Raw genomic sequence first — 22,500 nt, forward strand, 5'->3', positions numbered from 1 at the left:
GGTGACACTGTGTGTGTGTGTGTGTGTGTGTGTGTGTGTGTGTGTGTGTGTGTGTGTGTGTGTGTGTGTGTGTGTGTGTGTGTGTGTGTGTCCATGTTTTATGCATGCCTGCGTGTGGAACATGCATATAAATGCACCGTTTAGCATTTAACATTTACATATGAACGCTGTGTGTGTGTGTGTGTGTGTGTGTGTGTGTGTGTGTGTGTGTGTGTGTGTGTGTGTGTGTGTGTGTGTGTGTGTGTGTGTCTGTCTCTCTCTCTCTCTCTCTCTCTCTCTCTCTCTCTCTCTCTCTCTCTCTCTCTCTCTCTCTCTCTCTCTCTCTCTCTCTCTCTCTCTCTGTGTACTGTATGTTAGTGTTAGTACTTCCTGTCCAGAGGGTCATTTCCTGTGCTGGTGTGTAGTGATTAGATAGACATCCGGGTCGTTGTCACTCAGAACGGACAGGTCACTGTTATCATGTCTGCTATGAGTACTGTACTGTACTGTACTGTACTGTACTGTACTGTACTGTACTGTACTGTACTGTACTGTACTGTACTGTTACTGTACTCTACTGTACTGTACTGTACTGTACTGTACTGTACTGTTACTGTACTCTACTGTACTGTACTGTACTGTACTGTACTGTACTGTACTGTACTGTATATGCCATTTTTGTTTTTGATATGTGCAAATCGTTGAATATGTTTTTTAAAGCAAACATGTGTAACTCAAATCCTCTGCACCACATGTGTTCACGTTCAGAGCTTGTTGATCGGCTATTTCTCTCCAAATGTTGAGGTTAGGGGTCAAGTGGTACGGACAGCCTACAGGAAAGGCTTTAAAGGTCATCACACAGTGATTGGTCATCAGTGATTGGTCATCAGTGATTGGTCATCAGTGATTGGTCACCAGTGATTGGTCATCAGTGATTGGTCACCAGTGATTGGTCATCACACAGTGATTGGTCATCAGTGATTGGTCATCAGTGATTGGTCATCACACAGTGATTGGTCATCAGTGATTGGTCATCAGTGATTGGTCATCAGTGATTGGTCATTATTACACAGTGATTGATCATCAGTGATTGATCATCAGTGATTGGTCATCAGTGATTGGTCATTATTACACAGTGATTGGTCATCAGTGATTGGTCATCAGTGATTGGTCATTATTACACAGTGATTGGTCATCAGTGATTGGTCATCACACAGTGATTGGTCATCAGTTATTGGTCATTATTACACAGTGATTGGTCATCAGTGATTGGTCATCACACAGTGATTGGTCATCACACAGTGATTGGTCATCAGTGATTGTTTACAGTATCCACAGTGAGCTGGTGACCTGTGATTTCCCAGAGTGCACTCTGCCTCGCCACGCTTCTTTCCGTCCATTCTCCTGACTTCCTGAGTCTCTGAGGATGATGGGTATAGGAGCCACGTGTGTGTGTGTGTGTGTGTGTGTGTGTGTGTGTGTGTGTGTGTGTGTGTGTGTGTGTGTGTGTGTGTGTGTGTGTGTGTGTGTGTGTGTGTGTGTGTGTGTGTGTGTGTGTGTGTGTTTGTGCGCGTGCGTGCGTGCGTGCGTGCGTGCGTGCGCATGGGCGTCAGTAGGCCACACCCCCTACACCCGACCACAGCATGTTTCTTAGATAAAGAGAAAAACATATATCTCGCATATCGTTTATGTCGGCCAGAAACCTCATATCTCCATGTTTTACCTTTTCTTTGCTAAATGAATGCCCTACTTTGTCAGACAAAAGTAGCAAAAATAGCAGATTTACAAGCTCACAACGCATAGGCAGCTTCAGAGACGTGTTTGACGCACACTCATGAGAGAAGATAATCCACTTTAAATTCTCAAAACCGTCCATATTGACCTGCTAGTCATGCAAGTGTTAACCACTTAAACGCTCAATACTTAGTAAACTTGACCTTACACTCTGTACTTGGTCTGCTCTTTCTTCCCTCTATACACCAAACCTCTTTGCCAAAAATAGCAGATATACAAGCTCACGACGCTGCGAGGCGGTGAGAGCTTGTAGATCGGCTATTTTTGGCTAAAGTTCTCCTCAGAATATAGGGATGCTTGGTTGAAGTGGTTAATGTACGAAATCACACAAAGATTTGGCGTTTTTCTGGAGGGTCTAGTCAAGACTGTAATATACACACGTTAATAAGAGACTAGTCCATACCCGTGGGGGGATATGCGCACATGATCTGGCAACCCGGGAGCATCCCATAGCTCGCGGGGCCATCCCACAGCTGGGCAGGAAGCCGTAACCATGGCAACATTCTTTTACATAAAAATGCTAATAAACAGCTGAGAGTTGGGGGGATTGAAAAACGGGCTTCGCTGTTCCGTGTGTGTGTGTGTGTGTGTGTGTGTGTGTGTGTGTGTGTGTGTGTGTGTGTGTGTGTGTGTGTGTGTGAGATGTTGGCCTCACCACCACCACAGAGCTAGCTAGAATTATAGGAGGATAGTGTTTGATGATAAAGAAATAAGAACAAGAAAAATGATGTACAGGCTACATGTTTACAGGTTATTATTGTTAACAAAAAATAACAAAAAGTAGAATAAAAACTCAAGTTAACTGAAATAAAAACACAAAACAATAAAATAATGACATTACATTGTAGGCCAAGGAAGAACCGCCACCCCACATTTTTTTCAAATTGGCCTCATGGTGGCGCTATAACATGCCACTTCACGCTTTGGTCTACACCTCTTGAACCGTGGGTTGAACAAACACCAAGATGTTATCAGTCAGATTTAGTGAATTCCATTCCGCTTGACGACGGTCGGCTTCCAAAGTTTGCGGAAAGGCGTTTAGCAAAGAAATGCTACAAATACAATGCAGAGACAAAAGCAATTTGATGTTCATCCATAGGGGGCGCCACAGGTGCTGTTTGTTGCAGAAACATCACTTTGCATACATGGTCTCCTGCGCCAATGTTTGACCGTCAAACAGGGTATTGATACTTTATGCCGTTTGCCTGTAATTACCTTCACTATGCTGTTGGGGGCGTGGGCTATTTCTCACAAATGACACCGTATCTCATGAACGAAACATCCAATCATCCTCAACTTGGACTCACATGAGGAGGGAGGGGCCTCTATGTAGCGCACCTTCAAAAGTGATTTTCATTTATTTCCATAGGGGGCGCCACACACAGGAACAGTTTCCTCGTCTGTCACCCAACCTATTTCCCCAGCGGCTTTCTCGTGTGTGACGGCTTTCTCGCGTGTGACGGCTTTCTCGTGTGTGACGGCTTTCTCGCGTGTGACGGCTTTCTCGTGTGTGACGGCCGCATCCCGCGACTGAGACGGCCCTGGAGAGGCCACCTCGCCTGGTGGAGATCTGCACTCTGAGGATCGCTCTTGTCTAGTGTTTTTCTTTTGCTGACGGTACTTCTTGTTCCTTTTTTTCCCTTTTCCTTTTTTCTTGGCCCCACTGTGTTTCTTTCCTGTCATGGCGGTCAGTTCCCACATGACGTTGTGAGGGAGTTCAGACTGATCCAGACCCTCCTGAATGACCGCTAGCTTACATAACGTCTTCAGACTGGGGCTTAAGTCTAAGACGTACAGGTCATCGACTGTGGAGTATCCTTTGTATCCTCCAAAGAGAACGACTCGATCTCCCACCGTGCAACAGCACATCCAGTTATTACCTGGACCTTTCCCCTTGAAGCCAACCTTCTTCCAGGAGAACGTCTCTGGATTGAACTTCCAGATACATCTGGACTTCTTTCGTTTTTTGCCACCGAATATGTACAGCTCTCCGTTGTAGGCGAAGGCTGAATGGTATTTCCTGCGTCCCTGTGGACGAAGCCGCGCGGAAGGCGTTCTCAGCCAGGAGTTGGCCTCCGTGTCAAACACTCTGACTCTGTTGAAGTTCCCCTCGTCCCCTTCTCCCCCGAACACAAACATCTTCGTCCCGATGACGGTGACAGAGTGCCATGCTGAGGCGAGGGGCAGAGTTCCTCTGGGGATGATTAGAGACCAGACCATCGTGGCGGTGTCTAACTTGTAGATGTCATTGGTCCAGTCGGTCCAGGTGTCTCCTCCGTAGATGTACATGACCTTCCCGAGGGCGCATGCCGAGTGGCCGCTCCTCGCCTTTGGAACGGTCCCGGAAACCTTGGGCTTGAACCATCTGTGGGTGTCGACGTTAAATGTGTACGACCTGTTCTTGCAGAAATCCTCTATGTAAGTAAATCCCCCGCAGACGTAGACGATGTCTCCTATCAGCACGGCGGTGTGGCCGTAGCGCCAGGAGGGAACCCGACGGGGACGTTTTCCTTTTCTGTTCGTCACCGGGGGCAACTTGGTCCAGAGTAAAGTGACTGTGTTGAAGATGTTCACATGGATCTGGTCCATGGAGAACATAGAGGAGCCTCCAAAGGAGTAGACGTCGTTTCCCACTGATACCACAGCGTCATCGTACACCTTGGGTGCTCCCTTCAGGTGCACTGTCCAGTGCAGCATGTCAAGAAACCAGCTCTGAGGTGGATCACAGTGGATCACAGTGGATCAGTGGAGCGTTGCTCTGTAAAGGAATGGAGCATTATTGTGCGCTAACGCTTATAATGGTAAAGCGGCACAAATGTCAATCGAGGTCTGGCCAATCCGTGAAGTCGATGGGTTGGTTTGACCAATCAGCTAAGTCAGTGATTCTCAATTCGTTTTTTCTATTTCAAGGACCCCCCAGTGTGACGTGCATTAGGCCACGGACCCCCATTTGATACAATGTTTCTATCTCTGGTACCCAGAGAATAGTTTCTAGTAGGCCGTGCTGTCCCTCATTATTGATTAATTTAACATTGACGTAATCTGGTTTAAAAGTTCATGAATGAAGAGGGTTTATCACTCACTTATTGTCATGGCATCATATGTTCCACAAGACTGTGCTAATATCAGCAATACAACTTACACAAGTTAATAATAGAGATGTTGGATTTTAAAGAAGTAAAAACAAGACAAATAAGAAATAAAAACAATGTACAAGCACGACACAAAGGTTATTATTTTTAACAAAAATGACAAAAACTAGAATTTAAAAAATTGTAGTTTGTTAAACAAAAACTAGGCTTTACAAAAAAAAACTAAAATAATGACTTGGAAGTACCCCCAGCCCAAATTGGCCTCATGGTGGCGCTATAACAGACCGCTTCACATTTTCACAGCAGGTTGTGCGATCAGTATGTTATCAGTCAGATTTATTATATTCAGTTCCGATTGGCTACGAGTGGCTTCCAAAGTTTGCGGGCTGTTAAGCAGAAAAATAATACATATAAAAATGCACCATCCGATCCGCCCCCAATTCGAATCACACGTTGATGGGCGTCTAAACAATGCAGAGCCATGAGCAATTTCACGTCCATCAATAGGGGGCACCACACATGCTGTTTGTTGCAGAAATGTCATTTTGTCACCAAACTAGACATAAATGGTATCCTGTGTCAAGTGGCAATGACCGTCAAACAGGGTATTGATTCTCCACACCGTTTGCCTGTAATTACCTCAACGTGTTTGGGGGCGCGGCCTATTAACTAATAAGAAACACCATATTTCATGAACAAAACATCCAATCATCCTCAAATTGGACTCACATGTGGAGGGGCCTCTATACAGCGCACCTTCAGAAGTGCTTTTCACTTATTTCCATAGGGGGCGCCACAAACAGGAACAGTTGCGTCTGTCGCACAAACTATGTGCCCTGCAGCTTCCTCGTGTCTGAGGGCCGCAGCCCACGACTGACACGGCCCTGGATAGGCAACCCCGCCTGGTTGAGATCTGCACTCTGAGGAACGCCCTTGTCTAGTTTTAATCTGTTGCTGACAGCAGGTCAGTACTTCCAGTGGTTTTTCTCTGTTGGTCCAGTTGTCCCACTGTGTTCCTTTCCTGTCATGGCGGTCAGTTCCCACATGACGTTGTGAGGGAGTTCAGACTGATCCAGACCCTCCTGAATGACTGCTAGCTTACATAACGTCTTCAGACTAGGTCTTAAGTCTAAGACGTAAAGGTCATCGCCTGTGGGGTCGTCTCCTTGGTATCCTCCAAAGAGAACGAGTCGATCTCCCACCGTGCAACAGCACATCCAGTTATTACCTGGACCTTTCCCCTTGAAGCCAACCTTCTTCCAGGAGAACGTCTCTGGATTGAACTTCCAGAGGTGTCTGGGCTTTTTCCGTTTTTTACTACCAAATATGTACAGCTCTCCGTTGCAGGCAAAAGCCGAGTGATATCTCCACTCTCCTTGTGCTTGAAGCTTCGTAGAAGGTGTGTCCAGCCAGCGGTTGGTCCCTGTGTCAAACACTCTGACGTAGTTGTGGACTAGTAATTCCCCCTCGTTCCATTCTCCCCCAAATACAAACATCTTCGTCCCGATGATGGTGGCGGAATGCCATTCTGAACCAGGTGACGGAGTTCCTCTGGTGTTAATTACAGACCAGACCATTGTGGTGGTGTCCAACTTGTAGATGTCATTGGTCAACGCGGTCAAGGTGCATCCTCCGTGGATATACATAACATTCCCGAGGGCGCATGCCGAGTGGCCGCTCCTCGCCTTTGGAACGCTCCCAGAAACCCTGGGCTTGAACCATCTGTGGGTGCGGACGTCAAATGCGTACGGTTTGTTCTTGCAAATGTTCCCTATATAGGAAAGTCCCCCGCAGACGTAGACAATGTCTTCTATCAGCACGGCGGTATGACAGTCGCGCCAGGAGGGAACCCGACGGGGACCATTTCCTTTTCTGGTCGTCACTGGGGGCAACTTGGTCCAGAGTAAAGTGACTGTGTTGAAGATGTTCACTTGGATCTGGTCCAGGGCTAATGTAAAGGAGCCTCCAAAGGAGTAGACGTCGTTTCTCACCGGTACCACAGCAGCGGTCCGGTCTTCTCTCGGTGCTCCCTTCAGGTGCACTGTCCAGTGCAGCATTTCACAAACGAGTTCTAAGGTGGATCACAGTGGATCTGTGGTGCGTTTCTCTGTAAAGGATTGGAGCATGGAGTTACATTTATAATTGGTACAGCGGCACAAATGCCAAGCGATGTTTGTCCAATCCTTGAAGTCGATGGGTTGGTTCGACCCAATCAGTTGGGCCAGTGGTTCTCGAATCGGGTCCAGGGACTCTCAGGGTTCCAAGAGGGGCTTCTAATTTGACCCTTACAAGGCTGTAACTCGGACAGTGTACAAATAGAACCAAATGGACCCGTTAGGGTCCATTTGGTTCCATTTGTATACTGTCAGAGTTGGGGAGGAGCAGCAATACACACAGTGTGTGTGTGTGTGTATCCTGTGCTCCTGTGGATGACATCATGCTGACCGTTGATGACGGTGACAAACCTCTGAATGTTGACTAGTGACAAAGTCATGGACGTGATTCCACACGCTTCGGTCTCACGGCTGTTTGGGCCGTGCTCAGGAGGTGCTGCTTAACCTGAGTTCACAATTCAGAACCTGTACTTTTATACCTACAGCAGGGATTCCGTTAGCCGATATTTACCGGCCATTGACCGGTAAAATGTTTAATTGGCCGGTAATTATAACAACACATTGTGTTGATTATAAACACCACTGGCCACACCACCGGCCACCGGCCGAACGTTGAAAATGTCAGAGCTACAAGATCACAGCACGTCTCAACGCGCCGCTTTGTGAGCTTGTATGTCTGCTATTTTTGATACGCCACAACACAGCTGAGAGACACAGCTGTGTCTCCTCCTAATCAGCTCTGAGTAGGGTGTTCGCTCGGTGTTCATAAACAGAACCTGGATTTTCCGAGGTGTCACTGATAGAATCTGAACCAAGCCAGACCCAATTGTCGATAAAGGGACCTGAACACGTGTGGGTCGTAGATATTATACAAGCACAGTGACTGTCTGTCTGCAATGGATAAAGTGGTGAAAGTTGGGTGACGGTGTCACGCAGGGAAAGGCTCTGGTGCAGCTCGCCCCGAAACACCCTCGCCCCCATTTTTCAGGCGGACCAGTGGTTCTTGTATTTTTGTATTTGTTTTACTGAGGATAAGGGTAGAAATAATAATACATACATGTAGACAAAGGAATTGCCTCAATGATATTCAGTTTGTTTCAAGTGTTTGCATGTATGATCAGAGAGAGAGAGAGAGAGAGAGAGAGAGAGAGAGAGAGAGAGAGAGAGACACACACACAGACAGACAGACAGACAGACAGACAGGCAGGTGTGGTCAACAAAGAGTGCGTTCATCATGTCACATGACATCTGACCGGTAATGATCTGACCTCAGATATACATGAGAACTGCAGAACACACAGCTGTGTGTGTGTGTGTGTGTGTGTGTGTGTGTGTGTGTGTGTGTGTGTGTGTGTGTGTGTGTGTGTGTGTGTGTGTGTGTGTGTGTGTGTGTGTGTGTGTGTGTGTGTGTGTGTGTGTGTGTGCTTAAGTGTGTGGTATGTGTGGTGGTGTGTGGGGGTTTCATAAAGGACCATACCGGTGGTCTGTCATGTTGTGACTCAATGCATTCTTCACATCACTGACACAACATCATATATTTATTTATTTATTATCAGAATTACATTAGTGTTGCATTATTTGCATTTTAACGCGATTTTGAAAATATTTAGCTCCAAATAGTCCCTGCACACACGGGTTAAAGTGTTCTTTAGAGACTGTCTACTGGTTCTAAAGCTTAGTTCAGGAACCTCTTATCTCATGGTTCTACTCTTTAAAACCAGGGGTGTAATGGTGACTCTTTTCTTTACGGGCGGAACGCTATTTTAATGACATCACGATCACGTCGCGCGCACAGAACTCCAACCAGCACTAAGAAATATGCATTTTATTTGACCTTTGCATGTGATACATTTTACGTAGGTTTACGGATGCATAGATAGTGCTGCGGCAGCAAAACTACAACAAGTTTGCTTTGAACGGTGGCTGAGTCGTTCTGGTTGCCCGCAGAGAGGATAGTGTTAACGCTGGGCAGCAGTAGGCCTACTGTATGCTGTGTTGTTTACGTACCGTGTATGATAGGATAGTGTTAGCGCTGGGCAGCAGTAGGCCTACTGTATGCTGTTGTTGGTTACATGGCGGCTTTCCGACATGTCGCCTTTCCGACGTTAACGAACCCTATACCTAACCCTCACCCTAACCCTAACCGCACGCGGAAGCCACTAGTCGGAGTGGCGAGATGTCGGCGTGGAAGACGGTTACCGCTGTTGTTTATGTACCGTGTATGATAGGCAGTGTTGCTATTCTCATTTGGGAAGTGCTTGCACTGTATTTTAATGACGTGACGCGCACGTCGCTTAACACCTACACTATAGGTCACACAATGGACAATTGATATGCATCTGGGCTAATTCCTATGTTAATGTACCTGGTGTGAGTCGGGAGCCTTTGTAAACTTTGTTGAGGTGTGAATGTAAAGTAGTTTTAAATCTATGCGTGTGGCTGCGTGTGCTCCTGGTCAAATAGGTTCCGGCACGCCGTGCACGGCCGTCCAGTGAGCATTGCACCCCTGATGATAGGATAGTGTTAGCGCTGGGCAGCAGTAGGCCTACTGTAGCTACCATGCTGTGTTGCTTTGCTTATATATACCTTTTATGTGAGAAGTGAGGAGTGAGGAGTTAGGAGTGAGGACACATTTGCACACTCACCTATAAACCTGTTATGTAAAGTAACCATTAGGGTCCTTGGCTCTTGAGTCGAGGGGAAAACGTTCTAGCGTGCGCACGACCCTGCCACAAAAAGGTGCTGTGTAGCACCAACAGAGGTTCCTCTATCATGAGCCAAGGAACCCCTTTTAGTGCTATTTAGTACCATTTGTGTTTGTCGTGTGGACTGGACAAAAGATAGATCTTATGAACAACTGTGCTGTGTTGTAGGCTACTGGTAGGCTCTAAACCCTCTACTCTGTGTTGTAGGCTGCTGGTAGGCTCTAAACCCTCTACTCTGTGTTGTAGGCTGCTGGTAGGCTCTAAACCCTCTACTCTGTGTTGTAGGCTGCTGGTAGGCTCTAAACCCTCTACTCTGTGTTGTAGGCTGCTGGTAGGCTCTAAACCCTCTCCTCTGTGTTGTAGGCTGCTGGTAGGCTCTAAACCCTCTACTCTGTGTTGTAGGCTGCTGGTAGGCTCTAAACCCTCTCCTCTGTGTTGTAGGCTACTGGTAGGCTCTAAACCCTCTCCTATGTGTTGTAGGCTACTGGTAGGCTCTAAACCCTCTCCTATGTGTTGTAGGCTACTGGTAGGCTCTAAACCCTCTACTCTGTGTTGTAGGCTGCTGGTAGGCTCTAAACCCTCTCCTCTGTGTTGTAGGCTGCTGGTAGGCTCTAAACCCTCTACTCTGTGTTGTAGGCTGCTGGTAGGCTCTCTTAAACCCTCTCCTCTGTGTTGTAGGCTGCTGGTAGGCTCTAAACCCTCTCCTCTGTGTTGTAGGCTGCTGGTAGGCTAAACCCTCTCCTCTGTGTTGTAGGCTGCTGGTAGGCTAAACCCTCTCCTCTGTGTTGTAGGCTGCTGGTAGGCTAAACCCTCTCCTCTGTGTTGTAGGCTGCTGGTAGGCTCTCTAAACCCTCTCCTCTGTGTTGTAGGCTACTGGTAGGCTCTAAACCCTCTCCTATGTGTTGTAGGCTGCTGGTAGGCTAAACCCTCTCCTCTGTGTTGTAGGCTGCTGGTAGGCTAAACCCTCTCCTCTGTGTTGTAGGCTGCTGGTAGGCTCTCTAAACCCTCTCCTCTGTGTTGTAGGCTGCTGGTAGGCTCTAAACCCTCTACTCTGTGTTGTAGGCTGCTGGTAGGCTCTCTTCTAAACCCTCTCCTCTGTGTTGTAGGCTGCTGGTAGGCTAAACCCTCTCCTCTGTGTTTTAGGCTGATGGTAGGCTCTCTTCTAAACCCTCTCCTCTGTGTTGTAGGCTGCTGGTAGGCTCTAAACCCTCTCCTCTGTGTTGTAGGCTGCTGGTAGGCTCTAAACCCTCTACTCTGTGTTGTAGGCTGCTGGTAGGCTCTAAACCCTCTCCTCTGTGTTGTAGGCTGCTGGTAGGCTCTCCTAAGGCCAAGGCGCTGAGCGGTCAGAAAGCGGCGGTAACAGGAGGACTCTACCGCTGTGACTTCTCCTCCTCGTCTGACCGCTGTGACAGAGTGACCTTTGATGACGAAGGTGAGGAGCTCGTGCTTTTAAAGGGATAGTTCACCTCAAAAATGACTTATTTTTCTATCAATTCCACACCCCATGGAGACTTGAATTCATGGAGTTTTTTTGTTTTTGAGACAATAATTTGATGACTCACTTTGTTTTCTCCTACCGGATCCGCCGCCGGTCATTAAGTTATTGTCTCAGGAATGAGAGAAAAACTGAAACATCTCCATGAATTCAAGGCTCATGGGGTGTGTAATTGATATTAAAAAAAGTCATTTTGGGGTGAGCTATCCCTTTAATGTTCTTTCTGTTCTCTGATCCACACACTGACAGAAAAAAACATTTGTCACTTTCAGTGGTGATCAAAACCATATATTAAAACTAAGTCTGTCTGTCTGTCTGTCTGTCTGTCTGTCTGTCTGTCTGTCTGTCTGTCTGTCTGTCTGTCTGTCTGTCTGTCTGTCTGTCTGTCTGTCTGCCTGTCTGTCTGTCTGTCTGTCTGTCTGTCTGTCTGTCTGTCTGTCTGTCTGTCTTCATAATGTAGAGAATCTAGCTACAGAGAGTAAAGAGAACCAGTGGATGGGAGTGACTGTCAGCAGCCAGGGACCAGGAGGCAAGATAGTGGTGAGTCTTTATGTGTTTAAAACTACCCTCTGTAGTTTAAATGTTTAAAACTACCCTCTGTAGTTTACACGTTTAAAACTACCCTCTGTAGTTTACATGTTTAAAACTACCCTCTGTAGTTTAAATGTTTAAAACTACCCTCTGTAGTTTAAATGTTTAAAACTACCCTCTGTAGTTTACACGTTTAAAACTACCCTCTGTAGTTTACACGTTTAAAACTACCCTCTGTAGTTTACACGTTTGAAACTACCCTCTGTAGTTTAAATGTTTAAAACTACCCTCTGTAGTTTACACGTTTAAAACTACCCTCTGTAGTTTAAATGTTTAAAACTACCCTCTGTAGTTTAAATGTTTAAAACTACCCTCTGTAGTTTACACGTTTAAAACGACCCTCTGTAGTTTACATGTTTAAAACGACCCTCTGTAGTTTACACGTTTAAAACGACCCTCTGTAGTTTACATGTTTAAAACGACCCTCTGTAGTTTACACGTTTAAAACTACCCTCTGTAGTTTACACGTTTAAAACTACCCTCTGTAGTTTACATGTTTAAAACTACCCTCTGTAGTTTACACGTTTAAAACGACCCTCTGTAGTTTACACGTTTAAAACGACCCTCTGTAGTTTACATGTTTAAAACGACCCTCTGTAGTTTACACGTTTAAAACGACCCTCTGTAGTTTACACGTTTAAAACTACCCTCTGTAGTTTAAATGTTTAAAACTACCCTCTGTAGTTTACATGTTTAAAATGACCCTCTGTAGTTTACACGTTTAAAACTACCCTCTGTAGTTTACATGTTTAAAACTACCCTCTGTAGTTTACATGTTTAAAACGACCCTCTGTAGTTTACACGTTTAAAATGACCCTCTGTAGTTTACACGTTTAAAACTACCCTCTGTAGTTTACATGTTTAAAACTACCCTCTGTAGTTTACACGTTTAAAACGACGCTCTATAGTTTACACGTTTAAAACGACCCTCTGTAGTTTACATGTTTAAAACTACCCTCTGTAGTTTACATGTTTAAAACTACCCTCTGTAGTTTAAATGTTTAAAGTTACCATCTGTAGTTTACATGTTTAAAACTACCCTCTGTAGTTTACACGTTTAAAACTACCCTCTGTAGTTTACACGTTTAAAACTACCCTCTGTAGTTTACACGTTTAAAACTACCCTCTGTAGTTTAAATGTTTAAAACTACCCTCTGTAGTTTACACGTTTAAAACTACCCTCTGTAGTTTACATGTTTAAAACTACCCTCTGTAGTTTACACGTTTAAAACGACGCTCTATAGTTTACACGTTTAAAACGACCCTCTGTAGTTTACATGTTTAAAGTTACCATCTGTAGTTTACATGTAAAAACTACCCTCTGTAGTTTACATGTTTAAAACTACCCTCTGTAGTTTACACGTTTAAAACTACCCTCTGTAGTTTACACGTTTAAAACTACCCTCTGTAGTTTACACGTTTAAAACTACCTTCTGTAGTTTAAATGTTTAAAACTACCCTCTGTAGTTTACACGTTTAAAACTACCCTCTGTAGTTTACACGTTTAAAACTACCCTCTGTAGTTTAAATGTTTAAAACTACCCTCTGTAGTTTACATGTTTAAAATGACCCTCTGTAGTTTACACGTTTAAAACTACCCTCTGTAGTTTACATGTTTAAAACTACCCTCTGTAGTAGTTTACATGTTTAAAACGACCCTCTGTAGTTTACACGTTTAAAATGACCCTCTGTAGTTTACACGTTTAAAACTACCCTCTGTAGTTTACATGTTTAAAACTACCCTCTGTAGTTTACACGTTTAAAACGACGCTCTATAGTTTACACGTTTAAAACGACCCTCTGTAGTTTACATGTTTAAAACTACCCTCTGTAGTTTAAATGTTTAAAGTTACCATCTGTAGTTTACATGTTTAAAACTACCCTCTGTAGTTTACACGTTTAAAACTACCCTCTGTAGTTTACACGTTTAAAACTACCCTCTGTAGTTTACACGTTTAAAACTACCCTCTGTAGTTTACATGTTTAAAACTACCCTCTGTAGTTTACACGTTTAAAACGACGCTCTATAGTTTACACGTTTAAAACGACCCTCTGTAGTTTACACGTTTAAAACTACCCTCTGTAGTTTACATGTTTAAAACTACCCTCTGTAGTTTACACGTTTAAAACGACGCTCTATAGTTTACACGTTTAAAACGACCCTCTGTAGTTTACACGTTTAAAACTACCCTCTGTAGTTTACATGTTTAAAACTACCCTCTGTAGTTTACACGTTTAAAACTACCCTCTGTAGTTTACATGTTTAAAACTACCCTCTGTAGTTTACACGTTTAAAACTACCCTCTGTAGTTTACACGTTTAAAACTACCCTCTGTAGTTTAAATGTTTAAAACTACCCTCTGTAGTTTACACGTTTAAAACTACCCTCTGTAGTTTACATGTTTAAAACTACCCTCTGTAGTTTACATGTTTAAAACTACCCTCTGTAGTTTAAATGTTTAAAGTTACCATCTGTAGTTTACATGTTTAAAACTACCCTCTGTAGTTTACATGTTTAAAACGACCCTCTGTAGTTTACACGTTTAAAACGACCCTCTGTAGTTTACATGTTTAAAACTACCCTCTGTAGTTTAAATGTTTAAAGTTACCATCTGTAGTTTACATGTTTAAAACTACCCTCTGTAGTTTACATGTTTAAAACGACCCTCTGTAGTTTACACGTTTAAAACGACCCTCTGTAGTTTACATGTTTAAAACTACCCTCTGTAGTTTACATGTTTAAAACGACCCTCTATAGTTTACACGTTTAAAACGACCCTCTGTAGTTTACATGTTTAAAACTACCCTCTGTAGTTTAAATGTTTAAAGTTACCATCTGTAGTTTACATGTTTAAAACTACCCTCTGTAGTTTACACGTTTAAAACTACCCTCTGTAGTTTACACGTTTAAAACTACCCTCTGTAGTTTACACGTTTAAAACTACCCTCTGTAGTTTACATGTTTAAAACTACCCTCTGTAGTTTACATGTTTAAAACTACCCTCTGTAGTTTACACGTTTAAAACTACCCTCTGTAGTTTACACGTTTAAAACGATCCTCTGTAGTTTACACGTTTAAAACGACCCTCTGTAGTTTACACGTTTGAAACGACCCTCTGTAGTTTACACGTTTAAAACGACCCTCTGTAGTTTACACATTTGAAATGACCCTCTGTAGTTTACACGTTTAAAACCACCCTCTGTAGTTTACACATTTAAAATGACCCTCTGTAGTTTACACGTTTAAAACCACCCTCTGTAGTTTACATGTTTAAAACGACCCTCTGTAGTTTACACGTTTAAAACGACCCTCTGTAGTTTACACGTTTGTAGTTTACCCCTCTGTAGTTTACACGTTTGAAACTACCCTCTGTAGTTTACCATCTCTCTCTCCTCTCTCTCTCTCTCTCTCTCTCTCTCTGTCTCTCTCTCCCCCCCCCCCCCCCCCCCCTCTCTCTCAGACGTGTGCCCACCGGTACCAGACGCGTCGTAACGTGGGGCGGGCGGGGCTGGAGGTGCGTCACATCGTGGGGCGGTGCTACGTGTTGAGTCAGAGCCTGAGCATCGACCCGGACACGGAGGACGAGGGAGGGAACTGGCACTTCTGCAACAACAGAGGTCAAGGTCACGAGAGGTTCGGCTCCTGTCAGCAGGGCCTGTCCGCGGCCTTCACCAAGGACTACCACTACGTGCTCTTTGGCGCCCCCGGTGCTTACAACTGGAAAGGTAAAACCACAGTGGCTGGCTGACTTGTGTGTGTATATGAATTACATAAGATTTATACAATGTTTTGGTCTGGTTTTCTTTTTTTCTTTTTACATCTAAACTTGCGCTCTGCAAACTTGGTTTGTTAAAAGCATCATTTTTTTTAACCATGTGTATTGATAACATAGGGTGTAAGAATGTACTATATCAACTTTTGTTTTAAATTTAAATGTTTTTGCCCTAAAGTTGTGTCCAATATCGTTGTCAACTCTGTCAGATTTCTACAGAAACATCATTTAATCAGACATAAACAGGTTTTAGATATATTCTAAGGTCCCCTGAATCACTTTAAAAAAAAAAGGAGGGAAAGCTGTGAAAGCTCTGGTAAGCTTTCTATTTTTTGATGAATGCACTAAATAATATTACTATCTGGTGTGTCCCAACCATAACTTGTCAACTACGTCAGTCCTTCTACATCCAAACTAAAAAAATATTTAAAAAAAAGTGTAATTCTATTAGCACTAATAGAACCTAAGCAACTTTGGGAAAAAAATGTCAACTCACTACGACCGTGCTGTGGAATGAAAAAAACAGCATTTTATCAACTCAGACTCTGTCAGAAGTCAACTTCATCAGATCTTATGGAGACATTTAAAAAGAAGAAAACTGTGGGAGGTTCATTACAGGGTTTAATAGTCAACACTTTAATCTTTCAAAATATATTTTCCCGCCATAATTGAATAATGTATAAAAACAAATAAAGAAAATATAGGTTTTGTCCCGATTCTCAAGAATGGGTTAAGCTACATGTTGTGTACCTCTATAGCAGTGTGTATTCTATGTTGTGTACCTGTATAGCAGTGTGTATTCTATGTTGTGTACCTCTATAGCAGTGTGTATTCTATGTTGTGTACCTCTATAGCAGTGTGTATTCTATGTTGTGTACCTCTATAGCAGTGTGTATTCTATGTTGTGTACCTCTATAGCAGTGTGTATTCTATGTTGTGTACCTCTATAGCAGTGTGTATGTTGTGTACCTGTAGGTGTGGTGTAAAGTGTGTATTATATGTTGTGTATCTAGGTGTGGTGTAAAGTGTGTATTATATGTTGTGTATCTAGGTGTTGTGTAAAGTGTGTATTCTATGTTGTGTATCTAGGTGTGGTGTAAAGTGTGTATTATATGTTGTGTATCTAGGTGTGGTGTAAAGTTTGTATTATATGTTGTGTATCTAGGTGTGGTGTAAAGTGTGTATTATATATTGTGTATCTAGGTGTGGTGTAAAGTGTGTATTATATGTTGTGTATCTAGGTGTTGTGTAAAGTGTGTATTCTATGTTGTGTATCTAGGTGTGGTGTAAAGTGTGTATTATATGTTGTGTATCTAGGTGTGGTGTAAAGTGTGTATTATATATTGTGTATCTAGGTGTGGTGTAAAGTGTGTATTATATGTTGTGTATCTAGGTCTGGTGTAAAGTGTGTATTCTATGTTGTGTATCTAGGTGTGGTGTAAAGTGTGTATTATATGTTGTGTATCTAGGTGTGGTGTAAAGTTTGTATTATATGTTGTGTATCTAGGTGTGGTGTAAAGTGTGTATTATATATTGTGTATCTAGGTGTGGTGTAAAGTGTGTATTATATGTTGTGTATCTAGGTGTTGTGTAAAGTGTGTATTCTATGTTGTGTATCTAGGTGTGGTGTAAAGTGTGTATTATATGTTGTGTATCTAGGTGTGGTGTAAAGTGTGTATTATATGTTGTGTATCTAGGTGTGGTGTAAAGTGTGTATTATATGTTGTGTATCTAGGTGTTGTGTAAAGTGTGTATTCTATGTTGTGTATCTAGGTGTGGTGTAAAGTGTGTATTATATGTTGTGTATCTAGGTGTGGTGTAAAGTGTGTATTATATGTTGTGTATCTAGGTGTGGTGTAAAGTGTGTATTATATGTTGTGTATCTAGGTGTGGTGTAAAGTGTGTATTATATATTGTGTATCTAGGTGTGGTGTAAAGTGTGTATTATATATTGTGTATCTAGGTGTGGTGTAAAGTATGTATTATATATTGTGTATCTAGGTGTGGTGTAAAGTGTGTATTATATATTGTGTATCTAGGTGTGGTGTAAAGTGTGTATTCTATGTTGTGTATCTAGGTGTGGTGTAAAGTGTGTATTATATATTGTGTATCTAGGTGTGGTGTAAAGTGTGTATTATATGTTGTGTATCTAGGTGTGGTGTAAAGTGTGTATTATATGTTGTGTATCTAGGTGTGGTGTAAAGTGTGTATTATATATTGTGTATCTAGGTGTGGTGTAAAGTGTGTATTATATATTGTGTATCTAGGTGTGGTGTAAAGTATGTATTATATATTGTGTATCTAGGTGTGGTGTAAAGTGTGTATTATATATTGTGTATCTAGGTGTGGTGTAAAGTGTGTATTCTATGTTGTGTATCTAGGTGTGGTGTAAAGTGTGTATTATATATTGTGTATCTAGGTGTGGTGTAAAGTGTGTATTATATGTTGTGTATCTAGGTGTGGTGTAAAGTGTGTATTATATGTTGTGTATCTAGGTGTGGTGTAAAGTGTGTATTATATGTTGTGTATCTAGGTGTGGTGTAAAGTGTGTATTATATATTGTGTATCTAGGTGTGGTGTAAAGTGTGTATTATATATTGTGTATCTAGGTGTGGTGTAAAGTATGTATTATATATTGTGTATCTAGGTGTGGTGTAAAGTGTGTATTATATATTGTGTATCTAGGTGTGGTGTAAAGTGTGTATTATATGTTGTGTATCTAGGTGTGGTGTAAAGTGTGTATTATATGTTGTGTATCTAGGTGTGGTGTAAAGTGTGTATTCTATGTTGTGTATCTAGGTGTGGTGTAAAGTGTGTATTATATATTGTGTATCTAGGTGTGGTGTAAAGTGTGTATTATATATTGTGTATCTAGGTGTGGTGTAAAGTGTGTATTATATATTGTGTATCTAGGTGTGGTGTAAAGTGTGTATTATATGTTGTGTATCTAGGTGTGGTGTAAAGTGTGTATTATATGTTGTGTATCTAGGTGTGGTGTAAAGTGTGTATTATATGTTGTGTATCTAGGTGTGGTGTAAAGTGTGTATTATATATTGTGTATCTAGGTGTGGTGTAAAGTGTGTATTATATGTTGTGTATCTAGGTGTGGTGTAAAGTGTGTATTATATGTTGTGTATCTAGGTGTGGTGTAAAGTGTGTATTATATGTTGTGTATCTAGGTGTGGTGTAAAGTGTGTATTATATGTTGTGTATCTAGGTGTGGTGTAAAGTGTGTATTATATGTTGTGTATCTAGGTGTGGTGTAAAGTGTGTATTATATATTGTGTATCTAGGTGTGGTGTAAAGTGTGTATTATATATTGTGTATCTAGGTGTGGTGTAAAGTGTGTATTATATATTGTGTATCTAGGTGTGGTGTAAAGTGTGTATTATATATTGTGTATCTAGGTGTGGTGTAAAGTGTGTATTATATGTTGTGTATCTAGGTGTGGTGTAAAGTGTGTATTATATGTTGTGTATCTAGGTGTGGTGTAAAGTGTGTATTATATGTTGTGTATCTAGGTGTGGTGTAAAGTGTGTATTATATATTGTGTATCTAGGTGTGGTGTAAAGTGTGTATTATATGTTGTGTATCTAGGTGTGGTGTAAAGTGTGTATTATATGTTGTGTATCTAGGTGTGGTGTAAAGTGTGTATTATATGTTGTGTATCTAGGTGTGGTGTAAAGTGTGTATTATATGTTGTGTATCTAGGTGTGGTGTAAAGTGTGTATTATATGTTGTGTATCTAGGTGTGGTGCGTGCAGAGCAGAAGAACGAGACTCTGTTAGAGATGGGGATTTACAGCGACGGTCCGTTTGAGGCGGGAGACGAAAACATTCGGGACGCCGACCTGGTTCCTGTTCCAGCAAACAGCTACCTGGGTACCTACACACACACACGCACGCACGCACGCGCACACGCACGCGCACACGCACGCACACGCACACGCACACGCACACGCACACAAACGTGCGCACGCACAAAGACCGTTTCCCAGACATCCCACCCTGGAAGAAAATCTTTTCCGGGAGGTGCACACACATGCACAACCCTCTTTTTTTTTGGTTTATTTTTTTTTTTCTTTAATTATGCATTTTTTTAATGTTATTTAATTATTATTTTTGCCTGATTTTACCATCTCTATTTGACCAATATAAATCTACAGTACAAGCACATAAATAGATCTTTATCCATCTCTCCCAAGTAGCACTCCATCTCTTATTGGATCAATACACACTGAATCAGAAACTAGCAAATCTACAAGCCCTTAAACAGATCTTTATCTATCTATACACATACAGTCACGTTAAACTCTTTCAGCCTGGAGTATTAGTTATTTGGGCATCATTAGTTTAGCTATTAAAGCCATGAGCAGATCTACAAGGCAAGCTCACACCCCTCGTGAGCTTGTGGATCTTCTAATTTCACTAGGCTATTTGAATACATTCGCCACACGTTTTTAGCTTTGATCTCTCTCATCAAAATGTATGTAGATAATACATTGGCAGCAGCATCAGCAGCTGCGCTGTGCTTTTTTTTGCAAACTGTTGATAATGTATTAAATCAAAGCTACAAAACAAAAAATCAATAAATTTCAATTTCAATTGTTGGTGGCCCACCGGCCGTTTGGCGGCCGTTTGGCGGCCGGTAAATGGCGCGGCCGTACTGGAATTTTCCCGAATGTCCCAGTGGCCAGCACGTCCCTGTAGTCAGGGGATATTAGCAGAATATTTTCCAATCTTGGAATCCATTTGCAATCATTTGTTTTGCACCAAAACCACTCCTTGGGCTAAAAACGGCCATAGCCATGTATACTATGTAAAAAGCCCATTGAGATTGGGCCGTTTTTAGCCCAAGGAGTGGTTTTGGTGCAAAACAAATGATTGCAATGGATTCAGAATCATAAAAACACCCTAGTTTGACCCCTCACATGCTTCTTAAAACAGAATTTATTCCAAGACTTTTTTAATATCCCCTGACTACTGGCACGGATTACGTTGACACAAACACATTGGAACGATTTATTAAAACAACTAACACATCTGTTGATCTAACGTTAGTACTTCTGTTGTTTTCTTGTTGTTCATATGTTCATGGCGGGTTATATTATTATGGGCTTTGGGCAGCATTACTTCCCCCCCATTCGTACCGGCACAGAATGTTTTAGCGGAACGCCGTTCCCGCCCACTTTCACCTCTGTCATTGACCTCTGACCTCTGTCTGCCCCCCCCCCAGGCTTCTCTCTGGACTCAGGGAAGAGTCTGACAAAGAAAGGTCAGCTGACCATCGTGGCGGGAGCTCCCAGAGCCAATCACAGCGGAGCGGTGGTTCTGCTGAAGAAAGGAAGCAGCAAAGACCTATTGGCTGAGTTCATCCTGGAAGGGGAGGGGCTAGCCTCCTCCTTCGGCTACGACCTGGCTGTACTGGACCTCAATGGAGACAGGTAGGATATGACCTATGACCTATGACCTGGCTGTACTGGACCTCAATGGAGACAGGTAGGATATGACCTATGACCTACGACCTGGCTGTACTGGACCTCAATGGAGACAGGTGGGATATGACCTATGACCTATGACCTGGCTGTACTGGACCTCAATGGAGACAGGTAGGATATGACCTATGACCTACGACCTGGCTGTACTGGACCTCAATGGAGACAGGTAGTAGTTGGCAGGACATCGCGGTGGGGGCTCCTCATATTAACACATCCACCGCCAAAGGTTCATCTCATAATGTACTCACCAGTGCCAAGGTTTTATTGTTGTTTTTTGTTTTTTTCACGTCGCCATAGACCCCGTTAAAATCCTTTAGAATGCGCGATGGACTGTTTGTAAACTGTTTCGTGCACATGTCCCTGTGTCTACCAGTGCAGACCGGGGCATCCATGTTGTAGTTAGAACGGTTTATGTTAAACAGTGATGACCGAGGAGAAAAAACTACAAGAGAGAAAATGGAGTTTTTGTGTGCGCTTTAGAATGGAGGCCGACGGGAACGGCAAAACCGGATCGCAAATAGTTCCGTTCCGGTGGTGTTACACTGAAAATGGTCCGTGTAAAAAATTGGGAAAAAAAAAAAAATCGGAAAAAAGGAAAAAGAACCCGGACCGTAGCACTACGGTCTCGGCGCTTAACAGTTGGATTTAATGGACCGTAGGACTACGTTCTTGGCATTTAATGTGTTAACATGTCATTGTGTGTGTAGTTGCCAGGACATCGCGGTGGGGGCTCCTCATATTAACATGTCATTGTGTGTGTAGTTGGCAGGACATCGTGGTGGGGGCTCCTCAGTACTTTGAGAAGGAGGGGGTGATCGGGGGGGCCGTGTACGTCTACGTGAACAAGGCGGGCCGGTGGAACAAGGTGACTCCCCTGAGGATAGACGGACCACAGGACTCCATGTTTGGACTCTCTGTGGAGAACCTGGGAGACATCAACCAGGACGGATACCATGGTGTGTGTGTGTGTGTGTGTGTGTGTGTGTGTGTGTGTGTGTGTGTGTGTGTGTGTGTGTGTGTGTGTGTACATTGGACCACAGACTGGAAGAGGCATTGCTTACTGCTCAAAACCTACATTTTTAACTAAAAATTTTGCTTTGGGGGGGGGGGGAGGGGGGGGGGGGGTCCCTGGCACAAAACACTTGGGGGGGGGGGGGTCCCTGGAACAAAACACTTGAGATGGACCACGGCCAAATACATATCTAATAATGTTTTCTAAATCCTAACAGTATGTTTGCTATATCAGTTGTGCTCCAACTTTTTCATGTCAAGGACCCCCAAAATTATATGTATTTGGCCACGGACCCCCATATCAAAATATGTTGTTCCAGGGACCCCCCCTCCCCTAGAAGCTACAAATGTTTGCTTTTAAAAATATATATATTCAAAGATCTACACAGTTTTTCAAAACATAGAAGATCTACAAGCTCATATATATCTGCTGTTTTTGAATAGCCACA

The 22,500-nt window shown here is 42.9% G+C and overlaps 1 protein-coding gene across 2 annotated transcripts in view; it reads left to right on the plus strand.

Annotated features, from left to right (window-relative positions):
- Positions 1-22,500, plus strand: part of LOC311046405 (integrin alpha-6-like) — a 61,407-nt gene that overhangs the window by 10,739 nt on the left and 28,168 nt on the right. For both annotated transcript variants that reach the window (XM_084058680.1, XM_084058681.1), the window contains 6 exons: positions 10,989-11,116; positions 11,640-11,719; positions 15,232-15,496; positions 19,293-19,424; positions 20,779-20,986; positions 21,803-21,996. In XM_084058680.1, the coding sequence (XP_083914806.1) occupies positions 10,989-11,116; positions 11,640-11,719; positions 15,232-15,496; positions 19,293-19,424; positions 20,779-20,986; positions 21,803-21,996 (1,007 nt within the window). The remainder of the gene's footprint in view (positions 1-10,988; positions 11,117-11,639; positions 11,720-15,231; positions 15,497-19,292; positions 19,425-20,778; positions 20,987-21,802; positions 21,997-22,500) is intronic.

This window comes from Gymnoscopelus microlampas (genome assembly GCF_963454915.1).
Source record: "Gymnoscopelus microlampas genome assembly, chromosome: 5".
Taxonomy (NCBI): Eukaryota; Metazoa; Chordata; class Actinopteri; order Myctophiformes; family Myctophidae; genus Gymnoscopelus; species Gymnoscopelus microlampas.